At 47.3% G+C, this 25,969-nt stretch overlaps 11 protein-coding genes across 11 annotated transcripts; 4 read left to right on the top strand and 7 right to left on the bottom strand.

Moving 5' to 3' along the window:
* Positions 1-151: 151 nt before the first annotated feature.
* Positions 152-3,808, bottom strand: LACBIDRAFT_292753 (uncharacterized protein; the record flags this gene model as incomplete). The annotated part of the gene is made up of 7 exons (XM_001876492.1): positions 152-186; positions 237-2,247; positions 2,303-2,890; positions 2,937-3,017; positions 3,066-3,506; positions 3,562-3,768; positions 3,791-3,808. The coding sequence occupies 7 exons, from the start codon at positions 3,806-3,808 to the stop codon at positions 152-154; spliced, it is 3,381 nt and encodes a 1,126-aa protein (XP_001876527.1).
* Positions 3,809-4,073: 265 nt separating this feature from the next.
* Positions 4,074-4,902, top strand: LACBIDRAFT_245879 (uncharacterized protein; the record flags this gene model as incomplete). Its single annotated transcript, XM_001876951.1, has 4 exons — positions 4,074-4,263; positions 4,316-4,428; positions 4,486-4,640; positions 4,695-4,902. The coding sequence occupies 4 exons, from the start codon at positions 4,074-4,076 to the stop codon at positions 4,900-4,902; spliced, it is 666 nt and encodes a 221-aa protein (XP_001876986.1).
* Positions 4,903-5,303: 401 nt separating this feature from the next.
* Positions 5,304-6,669, bottom strand: LACBIDRAFT_245886 (uncharacterized protein; the record flags this gene model as incomplete). Its single annotated transcript, XM_001876491.1, has 7 exons — positions 5,304-5,567; positions 5,654-5,753; positions 5,807-5,949; positions 6,077-6,145; positions 6,200-6,217; positions 6,278-6,307; positions 6,367-6,669. 7 exons carry the CDS (start codon positions 6,667-6,669, stop codon positions 5,304-5,306), a joined length of 927 nt encoding a protein of 308 aa, XP_001876526.1.
* A 256-nt stretch (positions 6,670-6,925) lies between these two features.
* LACBIDRAFT_311479 (uncharacterized protein) lies at positions 6,926-8,648 on the bottom strand (the record flags this gene model as incomplete). Its single annotated transcript, XM_001876490.1, has 4 exons — positions 6,926-7,450; positions 7,501-8,352; positions 8,402-8,588; positions 8,641-8,648. 4 exons carry the CDS (start codon positions 8,646-8,648, stop codon positions 6,926-6,928), a joined length of 1,572 nt encoding a protein of 523 aa, XP_001876525.1.
* Positions 8,649-9,129: 481 nt separating this feature from the next.
* LACBIDRAFT_311478 (uncharacterized protein) lies at positions 9,130-9,938 on the bottom strand (the record flags this gene model as incomplete). Its single annotated transcript, XM_001876489.1, has 4 exons — positions 9,130-9,230; positions 9,286-9,588; positions 9,641-9,765; positions 9,826-9,938. The coding sequence occupies 4 exons, from the start codon at positions 9,936-9,938 to the stop codon at positions 9,130-9,132; spliced, it is 642 nt and encodes a 213-aa protein (XP_001876524.1).
* Positions 9,939-10,027: 89 nt separating this feature from the next.
* LACBIDRAFT_399620 (vesicular-fusion protein SEC18) lies at positions 10,028-13,035 on the bottom strand (the record flags this gene model as incomplete). The annotated part of the gene is made up of 9 exons (XM_001876488.1): positions 10,028-10,485; positions 10,538-10,617; positions 10,676-10,958; positions 11,010-11,477; positions 11,530-11,837; positions 11,890-12,047; positions 12,097-12,548; positions 12,633-12,750; positions 12,803-13,035. 9 exons carry the CDS (start codon positions 13,033-13,035, stop codon positions 10,144-10,146), a joined length of 2,442 nt encoding a protein of 813 aa, XP_001876523.1. The 3' UTR covers positions 10,028-10,143.
* Positions 13,036-13,287: 252 nt separating this feature from the next.
* LACBIDRAFT_230942 (uncharacterized protein) lies at positions 13,288-14,147 on the top strand (the record flags this gene model as incomplete). The annotated part of the gene is made up of 5 exons (XM_001876950.1): positions 13,288-13,365; positions 13,414-13,502; positions 13,557-13,699; positions 13,754-14,021; positions 14,072-14,147. Coding segments are annotated over 5 exons (654 nt in total), but the record flags the coding sequence as incomplete, so codon positions are not given.
* Positions 14,148-14,977: 830 nt separating this feature from the next.
* On the top strand, positions 14,978-17,221 carry LACBIDRAFT_188673 (uncharacterized protein; the record flags this gene model as incomplete). Its single annotated transcript, XM_001876949.1, has 6 exons — positions 14,978-15,188; positions 15,255-15,421; positions 15,480-15,959; positions 16,009-16,498; positions 16,552-17,070; positions 17,121-17,221. The coding sequence occupies 6 exons, from the start codon at positions 14,978-14,980 to the stop codon at positions 17,147-17,149; spliced, it is 1,896 nt and encodes a 631-aa protein (XP_001876984.1). The 3' UTR covers positions 17,150-17,221.
* Positions 17,222-17,303: 82 nt separating this feature from the next.
* On the bottom strand, positions 17,304-18,858 carry LACBIDRAFT_311474 (uncharacterized protein; the record flags this gene model as incomplete). Its single annotated transcript, XM_001876487.1, has 7 exons — positions 17,304-17,515; positions 17,570-17,719; positions 17,770-18,032; positions 18,084-18,302; positions 18,353-18,497; positions 18,554-18,746; positions 18,802-18,858. The coding sequence occupies 7 exons, from the start codon at positions 18,856-18,858 to the stop codon at positions 17,304-17,306; spliced, it is 1,239 nt and encodes a 412-aa protein (XP_001876522.1).
* Positions 18,859-18,942: 84 nt separating this feature from the next.
* LACBIDRAFT_311473 (uncharacterized protein) lies at positions 18,943-19,335 on the top strand (the record flags this gene model as incomplete). The annotated part of the gene is made up of 3 exons (XM_001876948.1): positions 18,943-18,962; positions 19,085-19,260; positions 19,319-19,335. 3 exons carry the CDS (start codon positions 18,943-18,945, stop codon positions 19,333-19,335), a joined length of 213 nt encoding a protein of 70 aa, XP_001876983.1.
* A 1,874-nt stretch (positions 19,336-21,209) lies between these two features.
* LACBIDRAFT_311472 (uncharacterized protein) lies at positions 21,210-21,634 on the bottom strand (the record flags this gene model as incomplete). Its single annotated transcript, XM_001876486.1, has 3 exons — positions 21,210-21,356; positions 21,413-21,551; positions 21,603-21,634. 3 exons carry the CDS (start codon positions 21,632-21,634, stop codon positions 21,210-21,212), a joined length of 318 nt encoding a protein of 105 aa, XP_001876521.1.
* Positions 21,635-25,969: the final 4,335 nt, after the last annotated feature.

The following is a 25,969-nucleotide window of genomic DNA, read 5'->3' as shown; positions in this document are numbered from 1 at the left end:
AGCATTTTAGCATAGTACTCCTACCCAATGTGCCTGTATATCAATCAACGTTGTAATTTTCTACACTTTACAGAACTGGAAGCATGTCAGCGCCAAGTGGCGGGGAACTGGTTTCAAAATCCTAAACCACAACGAGTGGTATCAGTAGAAATTACAGGTCGAAATGACCGTTTATACCCACATCCACTATGACCACATAAGCAAGTGTGGATGATGTTTAGACAAGATAAACGTACCATGCATACTAGGAAGCCTACTTGTATTCAGCCTTGCTGACGCAACTTGACGCAACTGACGGAAATCGTTGTTGGCGTAGGTCTTTGTGAGCCCTGTTGCAGCGGGCGAACGTAGGAGGGCAGTTGGCGGAGATATGACAACACCGAGAATATCGGGTGTTTTGGTTCCTTTTGGTGTTGAAGGCGTCAGATCTTTGGGTTGCAAGAGACGCTCGATTGCTTCGAGTGAAAGAGTTAAGCTGTCAGGCAATTCGACCATAGAGGACGCGAAAACCTCGTCTTCATCGATGGTCACTCTTAATTGAACATCTTGGACAGCGGCCTCACGGCCAGGCAGTATACTGGCAAGGTAATCGCACAATCTATTGAACGCCTCAAGCGTAATCCCACGCAGCGTCGTGAGTCTTGAGTTTCCTTGCTCTAGTAACCATTCGAGAATCTGAAGCAAAATTTCGGCCTTCTCTGCTTCCAGGGTCGAGGTGTGGTCGGCGCACGTCGAGAAAAGAGTCCCGATTTCGACTGTTAAATCGTCACAAGATACTGGGTGCGAGGACAACCCTTTGAGAATATCCACAACAAAATCAACCGCGTATGGAGCCGTTGGATCTATCTGCGAGCTGCGAAGGAGACTCAGGAGAATAGTAATTTGGAAATCCGGTTCGAAATCGGTGGCATTTTTCGCAAGGACGTGGATTAATTTGGTAAGAGGTAGCGAGGAGAAGCGGTGGTCCAAAAGTAGCGAAAGATAGGAATGTAGGAGATGGGAAAGTGTGTCATTGGAGGAAAGTGACGTTTTGAACCACGTCGAGAGGCTGGAAGGGGGTGAAGCAATTTCCAACAATAATTGTAGTGATGTTGAAACTTGATGTCGGAGAATGAGTCGATATTCCTCACTGTAGGTTGAATTTGGAAGTGTCTGAAGTATCTGTATCACAGCTTTCAATTCTTCTTGCAATAACCATTCCCCTACTCCCGTGACTCCCTCATCAAGGTTGACCAGTCTCCGAACTAAATGTGCCCGGTTCTCCGCGTCCAGCAGTCGGAAGAAAGTCCTAAGCTCGGGAAGGACACTCGGGATGACTGACATGATCCAATACGATTGGCCGTCGACTTCTACTTCGTTTCTTGGGTCAGGCAAAATGTGGTCCATCAAACTGAAGACCTGAGAGAGATGGTAGGCTGGGTCTCTTTTAGCACTGTGGTTCCCGTGGACAAGCAACGTGCGGAGGATAACCTGAGCACTCAAAGTTCCGGACTCTACGCAGTTGATTGGGCCCGAAAGACTCCTCATGAGGTCAAGGCACGTTTGTCTCCCTCCTTGGGCAGACATGCAAGCTGAGGAAGTTTGACTGAATATCATATCAGCCGCGTCAGTGCACGCAAAGAGATCGGCGACGGAGATCGTCAAACTACACAAAGCACGATTGGGAAGGGGTATCGAAGAGCTTAAACGCGTGATTAAGCGAAGGATATCGTCTGCTGTGCGGAACAGCTGATCAGAAAGTGTTTGGTTCATGCGAGGTATCGGCTGAATTGCGAAGTGTTGATTTAGATCGTCGACAATATCAAAGAGTATGTCCACAAGCCTAGGTACAAATCCGTGGTTGTGCTCGTCCCAGAAGATCTCTAAAACACGCCATTCACCCTTTGGCTCTACCAATTCGCGTTCAACGATTGCCAGAGAGACACGGAGAGTGCGTAGCCTCCTAAGAGAAAAAGGACGGTCGCTCGAGAACGCCAATTCTTCCACAGCAGCCGGTAGTCCATCCTCAGCTACGAAAGCTATTTTTCGCATCGCCAGACGTTCATTCTCTGCAATGAAAGAAAGGGGAGGCTCAAGATTGAGAATTGCTGTGATGACATCATCGAGTAAAACAGCCTGGGGATCATTTGCAAGATTTGACAAAATTCTCTCGGCAAGGATTCCAGACTTTCGAGGAGGATCGTTGTCTGTTGTAATCCATCCCAAACGACGAGTCAGCTGGCGTAGAAGCAGAAGGTGATTTAAGATCTACAAACCACAATGTGAGCTCGTAGATGGAAAACAAAGTGACTCGAGCACAAACCTCTCTATACCCATCAACTCCTTGCCACAAGTTCAAGACTGATAATGTTCGTTCTCGACAGAGATCGTGGCCAATGCTATCTGCCCATGCCCATACTGCAAGGACGCTGGAAATTCCTATGAACGCCCTGACAAAGACAATGAACTCATCATGAGAAACTGCTGGCATTGGATTACGGAACAAAAAAGGGGGATGTGACTGAGAGTTGGGTAAAACTGGATTTTCGCCTAATTTTGTAACAAGCTCTTCGTGGATCATCATACATTCAAGCCATATTCCCAAAGACTGATCATCGGTTCCAATGTCCCTGAGCATGCTGGCACACTGAACAAAATTGCCTCGAGTGTTTGAAAGCGCGTCTTCAAAGCTTTGCCAGCCACGAAGTCTAGAGAGCAATTTGCGCACCGCAGATTGTGTATGCTTGTCTGCCCTGGGACTATTCTGGACACCCTGTAGCATTCTCAAGAGATTGTCGTCACTGCTGAAGTGATGTGCGATGTCTACGTTTGAGACGGCATCCAGTAAGCAAAGTACAGTGGCTTCCTCCAAAGTTTGCTCGTCAAATATCGATGCTAATTCAAGATGCCGCTGCAATTCGTTACACGATTGTCTATAACAATGCTGACGAGCGTACCAAAAAAACCTGCGCAATGCGAGGATGTTGTGGGGCCGCTATGCTCAGAAGTTTCGCGACGTGATAGGATTGGTCATTGTCCTGAAGATCACGTTCAGTATCACCACATTCAAGTGTCCATCCGCTAACCTTGGGACCAATCAAATCTACAATTCTGTCGACGAACGCTGATAAAACTTCTTCCGAAGTATCGTTTCGTATGGGCCTGCTGATAGCTTGGACAATCCCTTCCAGGTCAAAACTTTCATCGTCCCCTCCCAAATCTGCATAAAGATACGGAAAGTCTGGATGATCCCAGTCGTCATCAGATGGCTTGAGACAGAACATCAGCCGCACCACGAGTGGAAGAGAAGGCGAGTCTGGAATGAGGGAAAGCAACTGTTCCGCTAGTTGTATTGGATGCGAGGAACTCGAGGGATCGATGTTTCTGGATAAAGGTACTGGTTCCAAAGAGCCAAATGGTTTAGGTTCGTATATCTGCACCGCAGGAGACTCGGAGACAATTTCCCCATATATTGCCATAGAAAGGGCTTCAAAACTCCCCTTGACAATCATAAGCCGCGTTGCATACTGTAATGTCGTTAGGTCATTTCAGGGCAGCACTATAAATGGTCATCGAGCGCACCTCTGTGCCCATGTCGACTGTAAAGTCGACCTGACCACCAGCATAAGCAATAACGGTTGGGACTAGGGCATTTGGCGCGCGTTGTTTTTCTTTTGAATCCGCTAACGCGTTAGGGTGGACTGGGTGCGCGTTGAAGAAGACATCAAGGAAGAAGGCGTCGGGTTCGGTTGACCTGGGACAAGCCACAAGGAAATGAACAGCAGGACACTGGGGAGTATGAGTAACTCACGCAATTATGTCGGGGCATTGTTTAAACGGTTGAGCACCCTTTGGAAAGATGCGAATCGACGAAACTCGTATTGGTGCGGTAAAACGAATGGCAGCAAGACTTGAAGGGCCTTGCGGTGTCACAGTGCACCATTGAAGCAGCGCCATACTTCGTTGTCGTCGACGTCGAGAATGAAAGGGGCACTGGCGGCATCTTTTCCGATTCGGCGAAGTCCGACTGTAGCCAATTTGCTGCGCACCAAACAACTTTCTCTGACTTTCTTGGCTTCGTCCCTTCATTTCGAATGAGTCGTCCAACTACAATCCAGTTGCCGTTGCTCGACCTTTCTTCCCCTCCGAAGGCAGCACCTCTCAGGGCAAGGGGTCGCAGTGGGAGCATCGTCAAAGTTGAGCAGGTTGGCGACCGTTCCATAGAAGAGATCCTTGACCGAAGTGCGTACGTGAATATCAATGCTGATTGGGTCAATGCCAAGGGTACGCTTCCTATCTTCTCTATATGTTTAATCACGCATTACCTTGCTTGCAGGAGCATGGCTCATCCACGTCGTTCTTATTACATTTGGGAAAATTATCATCGACACCGTCCCAGGCATGACCCAGCAAATAAGTTGGACGCTAGTCAACCTCTTCTACCTAGCTGTATGTTGTGTCCTTCCCTTTCTATCGAGGTACTCACTCACTTTCGCCTGGTGCTAGCTCTCGTATCTCATGTTCCATTGGGTGACCGGTATCCCATTTGAAAACGACCTCCACGGCGGTGCTTACGACGATCTGACGCTTTGGGAACAAATTGACGAGGGCGCACAGTACACGCCCGCAAAGAAATGGCTCTTCTGCGTACCAATAGTATTGTGGGTCCCCGACTCTTATGACGCGAGCATCCACCCCTTAACACGAGTGATCAGATTTTTGGCATCAACACATTACACAAACTACAACCCATGGTTGTTCGCCGTGAACCTCTCAGCACTCATATTTGTGCTGATACCAAAACTCCCACAAGTACGTGACGGATTTGTTGACATGAATAACGCCTGTGTTCTCATGCAATTTCATTGGATCAGTTGCACCGCCAAAGAGTACGGTTCATGGCTGACAATGCATCGGGCGTAGCTACCCCCGTCACCCCCAGCTTTCCTTCCGGCACTTCATTGCCGGATTTGCACCTGTCGGGTCCTAACGATGTTACGGAAGCCCATTTCCGATAATGTCTCCGGGTCTGGTCACATTGCTTCGACGCTCTATAAGTATCAGAATATTTGGAATTCTTGGGAACGGCCGGCAACCATTTTATATCATCCAACGCATGCATTTTGAGATGCCCTGTAACTAATACATAGATGGAGAGATAGGAGATCCATCCTCAACGTCTCGTCACACATCTAGTGGTGTTCTATATGACTATATAATATACTCAGCAATAATCACGACGACTCGGGCGTTTGTTGGTATTGTCGTAATCGTAATCTGTGGAGCACCGTTAGACCCATTTGTGAAGGATAATGCAGGGGACTTCACAAATTCCGAAGTAACATAAGGATGGTAACTTTTCCGACAGCAGGGATGTATAGGGATGCCTTGTCTCGAACGTCTTTTTCAAAGTTCTTGTCAGAGGCGACGTTCAAGCAGATGCAGCCGTCCTTCAAGAGGGCAGTTTTCACTTTGTAACTCGGACTGGGGACAGCAGAGACCACGACATCCGAGATGGCAAGGCATTCTTCCAAAGTCAAATTGCTGGGGTGAACGATATGCCGGGGGTGGTATTTTTGAGCCAATGTCTGCTCAGAAGTAGGGTTAGTTGCAACCCGGGGGCGTTTCGTGTATTCCTAGAAAACGACATTAACGATCCGTTTGGAACTGCAACGCTAAAGTATGGTACGTGGATAGAGTCAATGTCAACGGATAGGACGCGAGCTCCGTCGTTGGCTAGAAGGGCCGCAAGAGGCCTTCCAACAACCTCCGAGCTGTGTAAACCTCTTAGGAACAGTCTACAGTTCCTGGTAAGATTGGCACATACCGGTTGATTACGGTGATTGTTTTCCCATAAGCGCGGTCACCGTAAGGCAGAATCGTGTTATACACGCCAACAAATTCTAAGCATTTGACGATGGCCAGCGGGGTGCACGGAATAATCGACTTGACAGTTCCTGGGGGAGGTTCCTGGGGTTCGACAGTCGAAGGAGATGATGCCGATGGCGTGGGTGAAGCTAAAAGAGATTTGGGATCTATGAATCGGATACTACGCCCAGGATGAGGAGTTGTATCATCTCGAAGGGGAAAAACGGACATACTTGTGGTATAGATTATAGTGGAACTTGAAATGTAATCCTTCGACATCCTTTAGAGGTGAAACGACCTAAATTCGCTGTTGAGTGATTTTCAGAGGGTTGAAATGGATATGTACACACACCTGCTGCAGGTAGTGATCCTGATGCGAGGCAAATAACCTTCAGTTTCTAATGTCGATTGACCTTGGCTAGTCACTAACCTGCTGAACTCCAAATATTGGGTAATAGACCTTGAGCGACGTAAGAATCTATTACTTTCAGAATACAACTTGATATGTGTGCCACTGACCATGATACCATGCACGCTATCGTCCTCGTTAGCATCAATGATCGCTTCCTCGACACCCTCCCCGGCGGCCAGGTCGGACGACAACGCTGCCCCCGTCTTCTTCAAAACAAATTCAAATCCAAGCTCCTCGCATTGCTTCCTTGTGAATTCGGCGTAGTTGTTACTCGGGGCGGATGATGTTGCCAGGATTCCAACAAGCTTGGGTCGAGACGAGCACGCCTCGAGATCTTTCTTGACTTCGTCTCGAAAAGCAGCAGAGATCGGATCTGCCTTGAGGAGAAGGCCCTTTCGTTCTGTAGCCATGTCGAGTTGATGGGTGTGTGTCTGGATCAGGAGGGGAAGGTGCTGGTTGGAGGTTATGAGGCAGATGAAAAGATTTGCATAGATCTAAAAATTTTGATCATCATCTTATCTTATCGAAAAGATCCCAAAATAGATTGAACGACAGAGATCAAGCAGGGATGAATATAATAGATAGCAATTTATGTGAAAAGAAAACAAGACAAGAGGTTAGACGATAGTATATGACAGAAATAGCGAGTTGTGGAAGTTTCACGCATTACCGGATGGCAAATTTGTCAAATGCACTTTCCTTCCGCGACGATGTCGATGATTGGCTCCAAACCTGCCACATCTTGATCGTCTCCTCCTTCGGACACGCCGTGAACACGCTCTCGCCATCTGGACTCAGGCAGCTGTGCGTCACCGCACTCATATGAGCATGTGTTAGCGATAGTAGACGCTTCCCCGACGGATATTCGTGGACCGCAATGGAGTTTGTAAGGGGAGAGGGGACAACGACGCTTGGAGTGACGACGGTTGGACGTGCCTGTTCCCGGGAGGCAATTCCAAGAGAAGACCGTCGTCGAGAGAGGGGTGGTGTAAACGAAGATCCGTGAGTACTCAAAAGTTCCTTGCAGTGAGGTGACCACTGAAGGGATAGCACATTAGTGTTCAAGGAGAGGGTATCCAGCGGCTTTGGACAATGGGCTATCTCAGAGGTGCTCCAGAAGCGAATTTTCCCCTCCGGACTGTAACTGCCAGTTGCGAACAGATCACTCTTCCATGGGCACCAAGCGATAGCCTGGTTGATGGGTAAGTATCACAGCAAATCGTTCAGTTCAGCGAACGCACCTTCACACCCGCTTTATGGCGCATCTTCGGGCTGGCTGTTCCGATATCCAACAATGACTTGCATGCCCTCTTGTCCCATACATGCACCATCCCTTCCGCATCCCCACTGGCGAGATATGTCCCATCCCCGCTCCAACGCAACCCAAGTACAGATTTTCGATGTTGTGACGTCTTGACGACTTTATCCCGAGCACGAACATCATAGAGCGAGATTGTTCCATCCCCCTTCCCTACAGTCAATACATTGCCGTTCCAACCGAAGCTCTTGATTGGTATAAACTCTTTTGGATCGCCCCAAAGACGCACTGGATTCTTTGACCCACCCTCAACCCCTGCGACCCACACCTGTATCCACCCCATGCTGTTTCCAGCAGCAAGGTAGTTCTCTGTCATCTGCTCTCCCCATTCGATGGCATAGATATCAGCGGGGGGTGGTAGCATACACTTGAAAAGGTGACAGACGACTTTAGTATCAAGATTCTGATAGAACACATCTTTCCCGCATGCAACAGCTATTAAATTTCTTTTTGACCAGCTGATGGGGTATGCACTTGGATCCGTAGGAATACCAGGGCTGTCGAGCGTCATGCTGCATTGCCGTCGTTTCGCCAGGTTTTCAACGACTGAAGACGCCCGTATAGCCGGGGGAGTAATAAAGAGGGAAGATACACTTCTGCGCAGAAGGCCGAACGCGTTATCTCCAGAGGTAGAGGACGACGAAATTTCTGTATCATCTCTGAAATTGAATATCTTGTCGTCTGCCAGTCCTAACTTCTTGCATATACGATTAGTTCGTGGTGTAATGTTGAGTGGCAAAAATGTTTTTGGACGAAGTGGCACGAATCTATCCACCTGTCGCTTGATGAATATAAAACTTAAGTTTTGGAAGAAAAGGACTTACCGCTGGCGTAGAAGCGGGCTCTCCACTCGATGATTCAATTCCAAATTCCCTCGATAGATCCATTGAAGCCATAGAGACTCTCCGTCGCTTGTGCGAGTGAAGATTTGTGACTGACGCATGTGTGCGCTTCCTTGAGCTACCAGGCCGAAGGGGTGTTTTGAACAGGCAGTGACTTTCGTTCGTTGCACTGTTGGGCATGGTATAAAATCAGTCGCTCTATACGAACTAGAAAGACTAACGAGTTCATGCTGCGCGATGATTCAACGCAATCCAGGTAAAGAATTAAGTGGCCTGGTGAGAGTTGGGTGAAGGTCAAGAACAAAAGGCGAATACAGTGGCCATATGGACATGGGGAAATAATAATATCAAAGATCAATGCATCAACACGTGACCGTGCAGACGGATAAGATACGTATCATACTGCTGAGAGCACTACAGATGATGAAGGCAGAAATCGTGATATCGAATTCGAGACGGAATAATTCCAAAGTCATGCGGTAATGAACCTTTAACGTTTTAACGCTTATCCTCATGAACACCATTCACCGTGGGTGCTACCTCAGCCTCCGACGGTTCATCATAAGACGGTCCTTCGGTGTACGCCTCAACTTCCTCGTCGGCATCGATGAATGCAGACCCGGATTGACGAGGTCCTCCTTGCGTCTCATCGTCATCGTCGTCTTCATCCATCATCTGTGCCGCACGCTGAAAACGCTCAGTTGACCCCATCACTGATTGACGACTCGGATTGTGATTACCTTCATAGCTTCTGCCTCATTAGAGTAGTGCCTTCCACGCGCACGGACAAACGCCGCGTGTTTTGCGGCAGCTGCATCATTTCCCGTTAGCGAGCCATTTCCCGTCAAGGACGATCTAAGACTTACTCTCTTCGTCCATCTCTTCTTCGAGCTCCACCTCTCCACCAGGTTCGCGAGATTCAGCTCTTATTTCATATCTCGCATCGTTGGGGAGATTGAAGCTCGTGCTTCTGCTCGAGGCTCCACTTCCAGAGCGGGCGGACATCGAGGTACCAGGCCTACCAGTACTTGATGTAGAAGTTCGACGTGAAGAGGGGCCAGAAGTATCTGCTCCGGTGGGCGAGACTGATAGTGTTGGAGATCCAGGCCTATTCTCATCCTCTATATTAATAGGAGACGAATGGAACCCCAAGTCGAGGTTTGGAATGTCTGAGTGACCCGAGTTTTAGAGTGAAGCAAGGTTTCAATAATCGCAACAAACCTCCTTCAATCTCGTCCGTTTCAGCGTTGTACCGCACATATGGTGTTTTGGGTTCCGTGATCTTCATGAGACTATCTTTTTGTATCTCTGTGAGAGCAAGGTTTTCCTCGTCCCATTGTAGACTACTGTGGACGATCGTTAATTAGACGAGAACTGCTCTTTGTGGTTCATCTAGATCTACTTACTGCGAATGGGCGCCTGGCAGTGGTGGGGCGTTCTTCAAGATACCCTTTGGCTTTGGCAGAGACGCCGAGCGAGGGAGAGGAGGGAGTGGTGGTCTGTCTTCAACAGTTGACATGGTTGTATCAGGTTGAACGGGAGATCGAGGACTTTATGGAGCTGTATGATACAACCTCCGAGTCCGCGGCCTGATTAGGGTTCTTCTAATCCGCCAGCAATGCGTAAGTCGGCATGCACAAACTACAGTGTCCTCGCAGTTAGTAGTGTGCTTGTGAAGGTATAATACAAGTCTCCATTGGTCGTACAATCTAAAAGAATCCATCTCACATCCCCAAGCCCATCAGCGCACCTGCTAACCGCTCAGCCACGTTCTCTGGCTCCTGCCTCGCCATCTCGATAATACTAAGAAGCTTTTTTACCCCAATCTGTAGCTTCGAGCTGAGTTGGTCTTTACTGGAACCCAATCCGGCATCTTCCAACATCCGGAGTGCTCGTCTGCGCTCGTCACCACTCGGGAATAATTCCACCTCCCGCAAAACTCGCTCCAGAGCCTTGAGATTGGAAATCGGCGGCACCCTCATTTCTGAATCAAACGTTTCTGAAAGTCCGAGATCTGTAAGGATCGGCCGCAGTGATGATGTGGCTATGATAAGTAGACGACGACCCTGTGGATGGAACTTAGATCAACTTCTTTGGTGAAATCGGCGAAAACCTCACTTTTGGTGGCCTTCGGCTGAACAGAACCAAAAGCGTTTGTAGCACAGCGTTCGAGAATCGGGCACCCATCGGCGTCCAATCTGTTGGGGTTGACAGTGATCAGCGTCCAGGGCAGCGAAGAAGCCACATATCACAAACCTATAAGTCGCTCGATATTGTCTACCACCACTACACTGAGTGGACTCTTGTAACTGTCTGAAAACACCTTTGTAATGGCTGTTACTTTGGCCGACTCGGAGAACCCAACCATATTGTCGGGAGATATGAGCTTGATGAAAGGGTATTGTGATGCTTGGGCGATCGAGGCTCCCAGAGCCGTCTTGCCTGATCCAGGAGGTCCGTGAAGCAATATACTGACGAGAGGAGTGCGTGTCGATGACCTGACTTGTTCTACGAACAACTGACCAGACTTCAACAGCTCCTACGGGAGGTTCAGCATATTCACAACGAATCATACAACGCTCGGACTCACGTCGACAGCGGCATCGTAATGGATTATGCCATTCTGTATCACCTGTTGCAACTCCTCTTCAGAAACACCGAACGCAGGATGAACTTCATCGAGAGCGGACATAAAGTCCGTTCGGTTCACTCGCAGGTTCTCCACATCCTCTGAAATACCGGCCATCGTGCCAACCTTGACATGTCGATTAAAAGCAAAACTCGTCGCGCTCTTGATCAGACCTCCAATCTCTGCACCAGAAAAGTTTTTGGTGAGTGATGCAAGCTCAAGCAAGTCGACATCTTCGTCCATCACCCCGTTCGTTCGCATTTTGGCAGTGTGAATACTGAGTATTTGGTAACGGCCTTTCTCGTCGGGAAGAGATATTTCCATGTGCACTTCAAGACGACCTGGACGTAGAAGGGCCTCGTCGATCATGTCGAGTCGGTTCGTCATACCGATGATTAGAATATTGTTAAGTTGGTCAACGCCATCCATCTACCATATATCACCAATCATGATAGAACAGATGAGGGATAAAAGAACAAACCTTAGAGAGCAGCTGATTAACCACGGTGTCACCGACACCAGTTCCATTGTTCGTCGAACCACGCTGTTTGAAGATGGCGTCCAATTCATCAAAGATGATGATATGCAAACCACTTTCGTCACCCTTCTCCTTGTACTCCTTCTCCGCGTCCGCAAAGAGTTTACGAATGTTTTCTTCGGAAGCACCGACATACTTGCTCAAAATCTCAGGACCGTTCACAACCTTCGGCTCTCTTGCATTCAGCATCTTTCCAATTTGCCGGGCGATGAGGGTTTTTCCTGTCCCTGGAGGCCCATGAAGAATGATACCTGTAGCAACGTGTGAGATGACATACAAGGAGAAAATGGGCGTAAAGCAAACCTTTGACATGTTGTATACCAAGCTTGTCAACGAGGCCTGGTGGGAACACCCGTGATGCAAAAGCGCGACGAAAAATTTCACTGAATTCCGTATCCAGTCCTCCAATACCCATATCCTCAAACTTGAAATTAGGAGCCAGAATGGCATTTGGGGGAGCCCTGGCATTGAATGTCAGTCAAAAAAATGGTTATGACTCGTCAGACGCACTTTTTTGCACTGGACTTGATTTTAATTGCGCTATCTGGTGCTTTCAAAAATGTAACATCTGTCTTCTCCATCAAGATCCCCATGTTTCGGAGATTACTTGTCCTCTGGTTGGCGGGGACACCTTTCCGTTGTTCATCTGCCAGCTCGAGAACTGTCACAAATTTGACCGTGGCTTTCAAGTTCTGGCCGTGGAATTCGAACACGATTACCTCGTCCTGGGACAGCAGAATTCCGCTGAAAGCCTTAACGAAGTTCCGAGCCATCTCATCAGCTGAGAATTGCTCTGCGATTTCATGCCCGCGGCGCAAAAATCCGACTTCCAAGTCTACTGACTGAAGATACGCAGGGGCGGCGGGGTGAGGAGGTGCTGGCAGCGAATCGATGGTGGCCTGGTCGCCTGAGAGAGACAGTCCGATCCATTGGCGTTGCATAGCGGATGCGCCAATCATTCCCTGTTGCAATTTTCCCGTGTTATCATGCCTAAAGAAAGATCAGACTCTTTTTCATCGTTTATTGCTATTGAGCGCTTGCCTGACAGTCAATGCATAGGCTCCGTTAATGAGGACATGTTGACCAAGTGCAAAATCAGATGGATGGACAATCAAGCAATTGGTTAATGCAAGTGCATCGCTTGGAGAGCTTGCTACTCCGAACCTATCCCTGATGCGTTAGACAAGCGAAAAGAATGGAGGACAATTTGACAAACATTCCTCCTGACCGGGGAGGCGGTTTCCTGTCGTAACTACGTTTCTCGAACAGAGCACTTGATGGATCATTGTACGGTGATGGAGGTGGGTTGTACTGGGAAGAAGGTGGTGGTCGCATGTTTGATCGTGGCGCTGGCGGCGCCGGAGGAAGAGAATGTGTAGAATCATTATTGAGACGATTATATGGGTTGGGAGGCGGGGTATTTGTGTTTCCTCTGCTGAAGAAGGACATGGTTTGAGGTGGGTGGATATCAGTGGATATGAAATAGATATCTGAGAACGCGTTATATGGGCTGCGCACGCAATGGTCGTCGTGTCTATTGAGGCTGTATTCAACTCCTAAGATCGAGTTCAGTCAAATCAGCTTACGAACTAAACAGAGGCAAAGTGCTTGGCTCCAAACCTCCATGAACTCACAAGTCAGAGGCTCACTCTCCTCCTCATAACCAACGTTCTTTCCAAACCACATACCACTGGGGGCAATATGGAAGCAGACCCCTTGCTGGATGGTTATCCAGAGATCGACAAACCCTCTTGCCAGCTTCTAGGGCCAACCGCGCTCGTCAGCATTTCATCAACTCGGTGTCACAATGCTCCTCACTTTTCATAGGTCGTGCAAGCTCTTATGGGGATTCTCGTTGTTCTTTCTCTGGTATATAAAAGGCATAGAGAGGCTCATAAACGACCATGGCGAATATGGTCAGTTTTCGTTACGCTCTGCCTACCTCCCTTTCTTACATGTTCATATGCAAGGCTTTTCGACGTTTCGAAACAAATCGTTGGCCAAATGTTCGTTCATGGGGTGAACGTCTTTATATCAGACTTTGTCTCGCAAGCAACAGAAGGCAACGCTTGTGTCTTCTACTTTCTCAACATCTTAATTGATACCACGATCGGTCAGCCTCTTTGTTGGCCTTCTCCAAACGCGTTGTAAACTGACATGACTTCAGGCGTCGGCATGATTTATATAATTCTACATCTTCTCACATATCTATTCTCCGAAAAGTTTAACTTGAAGGGCTTTGAATCTGGGGTTTATGGTAACCCACCTTCCCTCACCTATTGGTATCGACAAGCCGCAATCTATGTTCTCGCTTTGACATCGATGAAATTCATTGTAATTCTGCTCTTGATTTTGTTCCCTGGTATCTTTAGGATAGGCGAATGGCTGCTCAGTTGGACGTGGACTGGGGATGGAGATGCACTACAAGTCATATTGTGCGTGACTCCGTTAAACTTCTCTTCTTCCTTCTAATTGTTAACAACAGCACTATGGGACTATTCCCTATCATGATGAACATTCTACAATTCTGGCTCATTGATTCTATCGTTAAAGCTAGCACCGTCATCCCAGTTGCATTGGGCGAGGGCACTGAAGCCGATCGCGAACCTTTGTTTGGAGTACCGTCAGACGATGAAGACGACGGTCCATCGTTAGGAGGACGAGATCTCGAGAATCAACGCCCCTCCCATCAGTCGCGTTCATCATCGGGATCCTTAGCTCCATCGCGCACCAAGTCTTACGCAACAAGTACCACCACACCTGATGAATATAAGACCGGGGAAAGCGCCTTCGACCAGATTACCGACCAACATTCATATCCTCCCAGTCTTTCGAGTAGCTTCGCTTCTTCCTCGATGATGTCCGAACCACAAGCTCCCAAGGAAGCAAAGAATTTGCTCAAGAAATCGAAACGTCGAAATGCTCCTTCCCCCCTCTACATCCTCCCTTCGAGTCAACCTGCCGTCAACTCTCCACAACAAGCCTTGACATTGCCAGTCACTGTTCCCCGCACACCTAGCCCTGCATTGATAGCTAAACCTGAAGTCCTTGTGGCCACTGAACCAGACAATTGGACGGAATCCTGGGATGACTCGGAAGAATGGGTAAAACAGATAGAGGATGAAGTGCAGACAAAACTGGTGGGACGAGACGAAACACGGAACTCGCATCATATTGTTGTTTGATAAATGCTCAATAAATACATGGGGAGACGTTTATGACATTGCTATTTGTACACTAATTAGTGGTCATCTTCACTATTTGCTTCCGCGTGGATTCCACGTGGTTGACGCGTCATTTTAGAGCGCCAATAAATTTCTCGACTGCCTCAACACACCCCTCTCTTTCGTAAGTACGCCATAGTACTTAGTGCTTTGGATTCTGGTTCGAAATGTCAGAACCACCTACAAAAATCCCAGGGGAATACACTGAAGACGCACCGACTCTCCAAACTTTCTCCCTTGAAAACATTCTCGGCGAGCACCATGACAAGATAGAGCATCCTGGTGTGGAGCTGAGCAATGGAGGCTCCACTGCTACTGGATGGGACCAGGAAGTCATCGAAGAGCCTGTTGTGGAAGGTTTCTGTGTTGAATGTGAAGGTAAGTTCTGTCACTTGTAAAAACTCCTCGCTATTATTTATTCGTGATGCCACTTGGGATGGGTAGACCAGCCTGCGGACGTTGTGTGCGAGACCTGCGCAGATGCTTATTGTGAAGTTTGCTTTGCGGCGCAACATCGAAAGGGATCAAGGAAGAAACATACCTCTAAACCTCTAGATGCACAAAAAAAAGCTAAAACGAACGGCACTTCAAACGGGGTCAAGGCGGATGCAGTTAGTTCTCGTAGTCTTTTACCTTCAATTTACAACTTACCAACTGCAACTGATGTAGATGAACGTCGATGGTGCTGTGGAAGATGGAGACTCAGATGACGATGACTGGGAACGTGTTGTTCCGGGGCCCTCTATTGAAGTACTTGGCGCCCAACCCGCTATCGGTGCAACAGTGGGCGAGTGGTTCGTCGAACGCTCGAGGTTTATCCCATTGCGCCTAACCATCAGCGAACGAAAATATCTTCGTTTGCTCGAGGCTGCACTCACCGTCTCAGACTATACCGATAAAATCGACACAATCGGGTTCGGGCTGTCCAAAGCCAAACGCATTGTGCACCAGATACGAGAGCTGTGTGCTATAATGTCGGGCCTGCTTCTCTCGGCGGATTACAAACGAGGTCAAGAGCTCTTTTCGGATAGGGATTTCCAAGCGAATGCAAACTTTTATCAACAGATTTTCGAACTTGGACGCAGACATAAAATCATGAATCCAGACAAGATGCGTACTACATACGGAAAGCTCATTTATCTTCTCCAGGTTTGTCCACTTTTGTTTGTCATTGCACTGACACTCACGTCGCGTCTAGGACAGCCAAACGCCAGAAGTCAAGGACCTTTTGAGTTTCTCATGCGTGACGTCTATCAAGACTGTTTACTCCGTTTTGGAGGAGCATGACGCCATCGATCTGCTGAGGGACGACCTCATAACGATTGCCACAAAAGAAATCTATTCCGAGGGCCGCTCCCGCCGAGACGTGCAAAAAGACATCAAAAGCAAAGAGCGTGCCATTGAGGTTCTTTCCTCAAAATATCAACGGAAAGATCTACCTCAGGAGCAGGTTCGGCAATGCCTCTACTCTATTGGCGACAATCACGCTTTCTTGCGAGCAAACCGCGATCCGTGTGAACGAATGATCACACATTTGAAGGAGCATTTCCATCCTACCCAAGCAAAGGACGCTCACTCGAGCCTTGCAATTCGGAGTGGGAAGGGTGGTGCGAGATTGTCCCATGACCATAGTAAGCAGTATGCATATGTCCTCCAAAGCCTCACCCTCTGGCGCGAGATCCTACACGGTGCGGACAACCTGCATCCTGCTCAAATCCTTTCATTTAATCATAACCTTTAGACATGTTCCACTTGTGGTCATTGGCTGAACAAGACCTCCTCGCTGAAAATGTCCCCTACCGCCTGCGGGATACCGGCCAGGGTCTCAACCGCGTTCAAGCGGCACCGAAGACGTCACGCATGATGCACACCATCTTACACAACGCACAAAAGAGCGTGGGCACCTGGATTGGCTCGAGTGTCATCCACATGGGCGACCATAACGTACCCAATGCGTTGCTGTTCATCGACAAGTACACGCAAATTTACCGGATCCTGCTCCCGATCTGCAACACCTTGTCGCAAATACCTTCACTTGCAGCCAAGCCCGCGCTACGATCATACATTGACGACGAGTTTGGGTCAGTGGACAATTTGATACAGGAGATTCTGGGTGATTTCTTCCGTCACGGATTCGATGGATCTGGTGCCGACAACTTTTTCGACGCTGGGAGCTGTATAGATGGTAGACTGACGAGCGCATGGAACTGGTGTTCATCTCTCGAGAAGAAGCGGTACTTCCCTGTGTTTTTACTGACTGGTGAGATTTCCCATACCTCAGGCGTGTTTGTATCAGCTGACGTTCATCAGGATTCGTTGGCTTTGACGGAGAATGGTGATCGATAGACAGCATTATAGACACTTCAGCACATACAGCACATAGATCAGGTATCATGATCCTTTTCGGAACCAGCCAGTGCAGCGGGTATGCATATACAAGACCTGAACAGATGAGAGTAAGTACAGCAACACAACTTTTACTTTTGATACTTTTTAAGCTGCTGAATGGGCGGGTGCATGGCCGGCCAGCCTCTTCGCGCTGGAAACGACCTCCAAGATCCCAGCAAGTCCAGACTTCCACGCGACTAACCGCTTCTCCAAAACCTCCCATTGCTTGCGCTCGAACGTCCGCGATGTCGCGCGGCTGATGTGTAGGCTTTGTGCAGTTTGAGAGAGTTTGCCCCACACAAGACCTGCACGAATAACTGTATGCTGCCCAGTGAGCAACGATACTGAGTGAGATAAGATCAACACGTTACCATCAATCACCCATTTCTCAACCTCCGATAAATCGACTTGCAGTGACTCTGCGATTTTTGAGTAGGGGAGATTGTTCCCGATGTATTGGCAGCCCAAAGACGCTAAAGTCAGAAGACGGATTTTCCGTTCAAGTTGCGCGCTCTCAAGATCTGCATTATTTCAGATTGAGATCTTTGGCAGAGATATGCAGGGCACATACTGTATTTCTCCAGTAGCCCTTGATGGCTTTGTTCCCATGTCTTGAACTCCACCAAGCCGTCATTGAGGAAGATTTGAAGCAAAGAAAAGAGCTCGTGGTCTTTTGCGTTGACAACAGCGTCTAGTTTGAAGAGAGGGTCGAAGTCGAAAATGTTGGGTAACCGAAGTGCCGCAACGATAGCGTTGATCACGGCTTCTCGAGATGCTGAAGAGGTGGATGGGAGAGTGCGGATATATACCAGGGAATACTCGTATGAAGTGGTCCTAGAACGTAATTGGCAAAAGGTTTCATGATGAATGGAATCAGACACTCACAGTTCGCCTGCTTTTGCGTATGCATCCACGATACTCTTGAGGAAGGTTGACTTTTCATCTTGCGAAATGTTCCATTCGGACAACCACTTTTCTACATCGGCTCTTGATAGCTTGAGAATCTCGAGGTCGTCATTGGACGTCGCGAGTGCCAAAAGAGTGTTGTACACGGCGAGTCGAAGGGGGGAGTTGCGAGGAATTGAATTGAAGAGGTTAGCAAGTCTGCAAAACATTTATCAGATACATGGCAGGGAAAATAACAGGTATCCAACATTCGGTATTTGATCGACAGACGGTCGGATGGGGATGATGAGAGTGTTTGAAGGAGAGTTGTCAAGTAAGCCTTCGCTTCCGACGAGTCAGCCGGGTAGAGCGCGAAGAGATGCGCGTAGAGAAGGTTGAAGAAGCCCTCGACCTCTGCGATGAATGTTAGCTGTAGGACTGTGTGCACCGATGTTGGGAGGTAGACGCGCCTTTCTCATTGCCATCGCCTAAGCCCTTCACCTCATCGAAAACTTTTGAAAAGATAAGTTTCCGCCTAGCTTCATCCACTTCTATAAGACTATTTCCCTCTTTCGATCTGAAAGCGTCTCGTAGTGGAGATGTGAAAGCGAGTCGTTCTTCCTCTGGTCGATTTCTGACGAGATAAGTGGACAATTCTAAAATCTGTAATGAGGCGGTTAATCAGCTAATTTCTCTTCAAAAATTTAAAGATTTTAACCTGCTCTTCGTATGTTCCTTCGGCAAATATTGATATGGAATCTGTGGAAGTAACCATTTTGTTTCGAGGTGTAGGAAAAGGCCCTCTAATGTCCAAAATTTCAGAGGATGCTTCGTAAACAGAAGCAAACAATAACTTAACATGGACCCATGGTCTGAAAGGCCCCTAATCCTCACGCTTCTATCCAATGCCTGAAACACAATTCAAGCTATCCCAGTTAGACGGTCGTACCCGTTGTTTTTTTTTACCCAGACCGTCCAACTTGGGAGGCTCTTGCATCTAGGTTGGAGCGCCATTATGAAATCCCACTGGACAAGGTTGGAGTTTCTTACATTGACAACGACAATGACGAAATCACTCTGAGCTCAAACATTGAGCTACAGAACTTCTATCGACATTATCACTGTTCTGATGAAGTCATTGAATTTGCTGTTCTCGATTTAAGCTTGGCCCTGGCTGGTGAGTGTATCACTGAGGAAGAATTTGTTTGTTTCAATCCATACCCCCTCTCCTCTAGGTGCAGTGTTGACTTGACCCCTTTGACCTGGTCAACAAACAGGGTCAAGTCAATGGGTCAGTCAATGATTGACCGGTAAGTCAATAAAGGTCAAACAGGTCAAAGTCATGCCATTGGAATTTATGTAAGTCAATTAGAGTAGGTCTGTACCAAGTCTGTACCTCAGTGTACCTGAGTTAGTAACAGTATGTTGGTACTTAATGTTGTGAGGAAAATCTCATCGACTGGCATTTTCAACAATCTACCAAGTCCCAAATGACATCCTGTACATCCCATTCTGCCTTGTCTGCGCAGGGCCTCATTCGCTGGAGGCGCTCAAGCAAGCAATGGTGCTCATGCACGTCTGCGGCTCATGGTGTGCCATTCCATCCATATTCTCCACCTCTGGACATACACTCGCATGTTCCATAGAAGCCCTTTTGGTCGATTCGACGATGGGCCACACATAACTGTGTTATTGTTGTCAACTCCCTCCTCCGACGATAGGCTCGCCTGCCGTTTGAGTTCCACCTTCAAGGACTTTGTGGATATGTCTCGGAGCGCCCGGTCAGAGACTGCTCCAAGGGCGTTTATGGCGAGATGTGTGAGGTGTGAGAACTTGCAGATTGCAATCCCATGTAATAGGCATTTGGATGGGGCGAAGGGGATGCGGATGCCCGTTTTGAAGAGGATTGAGTGGGATATTGTTGGTGGCGAGCAGTCGGTTGATAGTGTTTACAGGTCCGGTCCATAGGACCGAAAAAAACCAGTGGACCGGACTGAACCGGACCATGGTCCGGTCTTTTTTTCGGTTGCAGTTGCCCCAATTTGGGGTTGGTCTGGTTGCTGGTTGCCTCATTTCAAAAATCTTTTAAAACCGTTCAAAGACCAGTTTAAATCGGTTGCAACCGGTTAAACGGTCATGTGCGTTACATACCCTTGTAACCACATTTATTACCTTTAATTGGGTTTTTGTTTCATCAAAAACGGTTAAGAACTGAGAACAATATAACCAAATTCATTTTGGCACAAATACTTGTTTGTGCAACTTGTACCAGAATGACTTTAATTCTAACTCACTCAAACTTTCATCATTTTGCTTGATTCAATTTTTGGATATTGACATTTTAAGTATGAAAATATACTCACCATCTATCAATATATGGTATGCATCAAATAATTTACAGTTGCCACATTACATTTTGCCCAAGTCTTTATGAGATGTAATTCGGTTTCAGTCATAACTATGTCAAGTGTTCATTAAATTTCTTAAAAATTGGTAAAATAATGGGTATTTATATGTTTTACTATGATATATAACCAGTTTATTTTTTAGAGTAATAATAATTGAGATACAAATGGTTTATATTGGTATGATAAATTTTACGCAAAAAGACCGGTCTGAATCAGTTTGAACACGGTCCATGGACTGCAAAAGACCGGTCCTAGGTGGTTCGGTTCGGTTCCCTCAATATCTGGGTCGGTCCTAGACTGGTTGCGGTCCATGGTTGCCTGTTTTCAGGGCAAAAAACCGGACTGAACCGGACCTGCGAACACTATCGGTTGATGATCTTGGGCCGAAGGAGGACTCGAGGGAGATCCGGTTTATGTATTCATATACATCAGCAAAAACCCGTGACTATTTTGATCACCTTGGATTCAGTTGCTACCAGACGACAAGGATCAAAAGGGCTCACAACGACCTTACAATGAGTGCAATCAGTTACCACCGCTTACATCGCTGAGGGATATTTTACAAGATACATTGTCATAGTACAGTAGCGGCATTGTAATGTTTCACAATAATTGCACCCATTGCCAATAGGCATCAGAAATGTATTTATTTTATCAGGTTGCAACTTGCAAGCCCATTAAAAGTGGATTTGAATGAAGATAGAATGTCGCCACAATCTCAATTGGGATATGCATACAGTTGCAGCCTGCACAGTACTAAATAGCCTACACTTCTCATGATCTTTAGCCACCTGCGCAGTGCACCCACATTTGTGCTGCCAAAGACGGTGTCATCTCCCTCATCTCTCGTAGAATCAAAATGTTTCTTGGATAACATAGTTAAGTAAAGGATTGTATTGGCAGAGTAAATCAACAACGCACATTGAAAGCGACCGATACAACCACTGGAGTAGGGGATCTTGAGAACACGTTCATAAAGAAGTGGAGTGGGAGGGTCACCTCGTGACATTCAGAGCAATCACAACTGAATACCAGTATTTTGCGAGTATCAGTTGATGGTCTAAACTTGCGTTGTCAGTGAAAGCTACGGAAATGGAGTGAATCCACGTACCTTGAAATTGCGTTACCCATCCTATCACCCATGGACAACTTCCTTCACATCGACATGGAGGCCCCACGTCACCAGCTCCAAATACCCCCACGCCCGGCACTCCCCCGACGTCACCTTCCTTCATCGTCATCCAAAGGTCATGTCACATTCTCCAATACTTACCGCCCACCGTATACTTGGCATGCGTCGTCGGGCGGCCAGGGTCTTCTGACTGCATTGTGCCACAGATGGGCTTCTGGAGTTGACGAATTTGTTGCGGTTTTGGTGTAACGATTCTGCCATAGTATGCAATGTGTCGATGCCAATGTCATCATGAGTAAGTTTGTGCTGGCCAAGCACATACCCAATCATGAAGACATTGGGCAGGGGGGGGGAGGGGAGAGCGGCAAGTTGGAAAGTTCACAGGTCCAAAATTTTCCGAATTCGGACGTTCAACATCGATGGGAAAGGCAGAGGGCTGACGAGATGGCGAGGAGGCGGCACAATCCCAAGAGGAAACTGGGCCTAGAGAGACAGTAGCTCCGTTGAGCGCCATCATACAGTGAGACGTTTCGAGGCTGGGTGGTTGAGGTTTGAGCGAGGTGGAATGGGAAAAGGCGGCGCCACCATGTTGGTTGGATCCGATCCTTCCCGTGACTCTGACATGTTGAAAAAATGCTTAAGTCCCGTAAAGTAGCAAGGAATGGTAAGGCGCGGGTGACATAGTTGCAACATCTACAAGCCATTTCAGCTATGGTGAACAGATTGTAAATGCATTGTAATGTGTGTTACATATTGTAACGTCTCCCTCGGATTTCACTGGCTTACAATGTCTACCAGTTCCCAGGGTTTTTGCTGATGTACATTACGTTGTAACGTTCCAGCAGAAAATCGAGACAACAATGAGAATAACTACATCGGCATCAAATAGCCATGATTACCAGTATCCCATGAAATCTATTGACCTGGTCAGTCAATAAACATTGACTAACCCCCCCTTTATTGACTGACCCTTTGACTGACTGGGTCTGACCCTGGTCAATGCCAACACTGTCTAGGTGGTGACAGGAAAAAGAACATCAAGCCATCTAAATCAACTGAAGATATAGATGACATTGACAAGAAGATCAAAAAAGAGCTCATATCACTTCAACCAGCAGTGGAATTGTTTCTGAGCAATCCTGAGTAGGGAATATCATGGGTAACCCTGGGGTTTTTTTGGGCTACCCGTACCCGTACCCCACAAAAACCGCACCCCGGGGTAGGGGTGTAGTTCTTGACGGGTTGGGGTTGGGGTTTACATGGGGTACACGGGTAGGTACATGGGGTTGAGTAGTTTACTACTACGCTAACATATGACATCCCAATCTATGGGAGGCTCGCCTTCCTCATCAATCTCTGGCAGCACTACAGCGGCCTTTACATCATTGTCATGTACATACCCCATCAAGCTCCAAACTCCCAAACACATCAAGGCTTGCGTTGACTGAACAGAAAGACGGTTTCGGACATGTGAGAGAACAAGGTGTCCCTGGCTAAAAGTGTGCTCAACGTCGATTGATGTCGCTAAAATTTATATGAGCCAGATATTAGTCAAATTGAAAATAGAACTCACGGGGAATAGAGAGGTAATCCAGTGCCATCCGGTGAAGGCGCGGATAGCGATCCCTTTGTTCATACCACCAAAGCAGGACATCCTTTACATCCTCAGGATCTGTGCTTAAGTAGCGCTCAAGTTCATCACAAAGAGTGGAAGGCATAGGAGCTGTGAGGGAGGGAAGGTTGTCGAAAATATTTTTTGACTCGGATGTAACATGATTCTCCTAACCGTCGATGTAAATGGAAGTTGAAAATACAAATGAAAGTACTTACGGATTCTGAGTTGACAACGTCAACATCACTTGAGGCATATGAATGCTCAAATTCTTCGCGAATGATGTTCTTGGCATTGTCGATCCACTCTGGCAACCAATTCGCATTTTTGAAGTACTGCAACTTATGTCAAGGATGAAGGACTGTGTCATTGTAGAATAATATTAGAAAGAAACAATGAAATTATGAGGTGAGGCTTACCCATAGCGATCCTAAAGACCTCGGAGTGATCAGTTTTGTCGTAGTAGCGGTTGAGTGTTTTTTTGCCGATTGAGAGAGCCGCTTTCATAGCAATCGAGTACTTCGGGTTGCTTGCCGCGTTGAGGAGGTGAGAGTCAAGGTGATCCATGGCTGGTATCACCATTGCGATGTTGGCCCCACTTCGAGAGAAGAAGAGGGTTGCATCTTTGAATATCTGTTGAATGATTAGATACTAACTAAAGATAAGAAGAAAAAAGGCAACGCACTGTCAGAACTTCACAGAGGTCCTCCACAACCCTCCACTCCACCTTACTCAGTTCATATGGCCGCAGGCTCAGCGACTGGTCGCTTATTTCATCAAATGCAGAACGGTAGTCAAGGGCAAACTTGAGCATGTCGTATGTTGAGTTCCAGCAGGTTGACACATCGCGCGGCATCATCCGCTCATCGAGTTTCAATTCGTCGAGGATTGAGAACCATTTCGGAAGGATGATAGTAGTGGAATTCTTGATAGTGAATGCAGCCTTTCGCAGCTGAGACAAAAAAATATTAATTATATAACTGTTAACCCAAATAGAGAACTACCTTTGTCAACACCAAACAGATGGGCTGGATGGCTTCGTCAAGCTCCTCTCTCTCCGCGTCTGTCATGTTAGCTCTCTCGTCAATCCACCCATCCACATTATCATCATCTTCGTCGCCCTCGTCACTATTCACCTCACAGCACTTGGCTTCCTCCTGTTCAATATCACCTGCAAGTTTTACAAGTTCTTCGATGGCGTCGTCAAGGATATCGTCCTTTTTCGTTTTCGGTACGTCAAATTGCTGTAGGATGCTCTTGACGACTAAATTGAGAACATGTAGGAAACAGCGTGTCTGATTTGCGGCACCAGGGAAGTCCAGAAGGAGCTTGGAAAGCTCCTTGACCATGGTGTCATTATTGGTTGCATTATTGCAAGTAATGCTGAGAATCTGAGTTATCCGGTGAGTATGATATAGTATTAATTGATTATGATTGTCTTACCTTGGCTTTGATTCTGAAATCGTCAAGAATTTTTGTGAACGCCATCGCCAAATTGATGCCAGAATGTGAACGGGGGACCTCGACGACATCCAAGAGCATCGACACCGGGACACCCTTGTTTTCGAAGTGGACTGTTATGGCGACATATGCCTTGTGGTTTGGTGATGTCCAGGCATCTGTAGCAAAGCTCAATGCGCCTTCACATTCCTGGGTTTTTGTGGTAAGTGCTTGTGTCTCAGTTCAAGATCAATGACATCATACCTGTAGCATCTTAGCGACGCACTTGCGGACACGAACGAAAACATTCTTGACATCACGGGATACAGTTGGTGGTGAAGGTATGTGGTAGTGAGGTTGGCCCGTCTTCATGAGTTTGATAAAACCTCTATCTTTCATGATTTTGAAGGGCCGTTTACTTTCACATACCCAACAAACAATCTCCGCTCTATCGTCAAAAATATCGGTCAGCCCTCCCAGTGCTAGTGGTCAATTACAAGATACATGCCTTGCTTCTGTCTTCGTATGTTCACGGTGCGAGAATGTTATCTTTCCCTTTCCGATACGCGCAAATTCCGCAGTAATGGATCCATCACGTAACTTCGTCTTTGCTAACATGTCTCTTGCAGCATCTAAATCTTTTGTTGCGTCCGCCGTTTCCACCGCCTCATCCCCCCAACAGATCTTCGCATGCTTGCAGAGGTTGCTGGTGGAGTTCGCATCACCTTTATCCAAAAATCGACGAACATGTTGGCCGTTTTTCACCTTGCATCTGGAAGCATTGCACTCAAAGACATGAGAGGGACGGCTGTCCTTGTACTCAATATGTGGTGTCTTTTTGAAGAACATGTAAATTGGTGAGTTCCATTTCTGCGACATGCACTCTATTTTTTTGTTAGAAGTTGATAATGTTGATGTTTAGCAGGTACGGACTCAATTTTGCTTCGTCGTCTTCCTCCGCCACTTCCACATCCACCATCTTGACTTCTTCCACATTGTTTGCCTTGGCTTTGGCCGTTTTACGGCTCCGCTTTTGGCTGGGGGTATCAGTGTCGTCACTGCCATCGCTCGCTTCAAGGATGTGCTGAGGATTGAGAGGTGGATTGATTATAGGGTGAGCTTCTTCATCCTCAATTTCTTCGACTGATGGGGACCTTCGATTAGATGCTGCTGATGGTGCTGCTCTTGAAGCTGCTGCTTTTTTCGAATTTCTTTCAAGAAGGGTGCAGTAAGTGTTGACTCATTTCATGGGGGCATCGCTGTGACTCACATCTTTTCTTTTTCCTGTTGAATC

Source organism: Laccaria bicolor, genomic scaffold (genome assembly GCF_000143565.1).
Source record: "Laccaria bicolor S238N-H82 LACBIscaffold_4 genomic scaffold, whole genome shotgun sequence".
NCBI lineage: Eukaryota > Fungi > Basidiomycota > Agaricomycetes > Agaricales > Hydnangiaceae > Laccaria > Laccaria bicolor.
The sequence above is the reverse complement of the archived record's forward strand: the minus strand, read 5'-3'. Positions and strand labels throughout refer to the sequence as shown.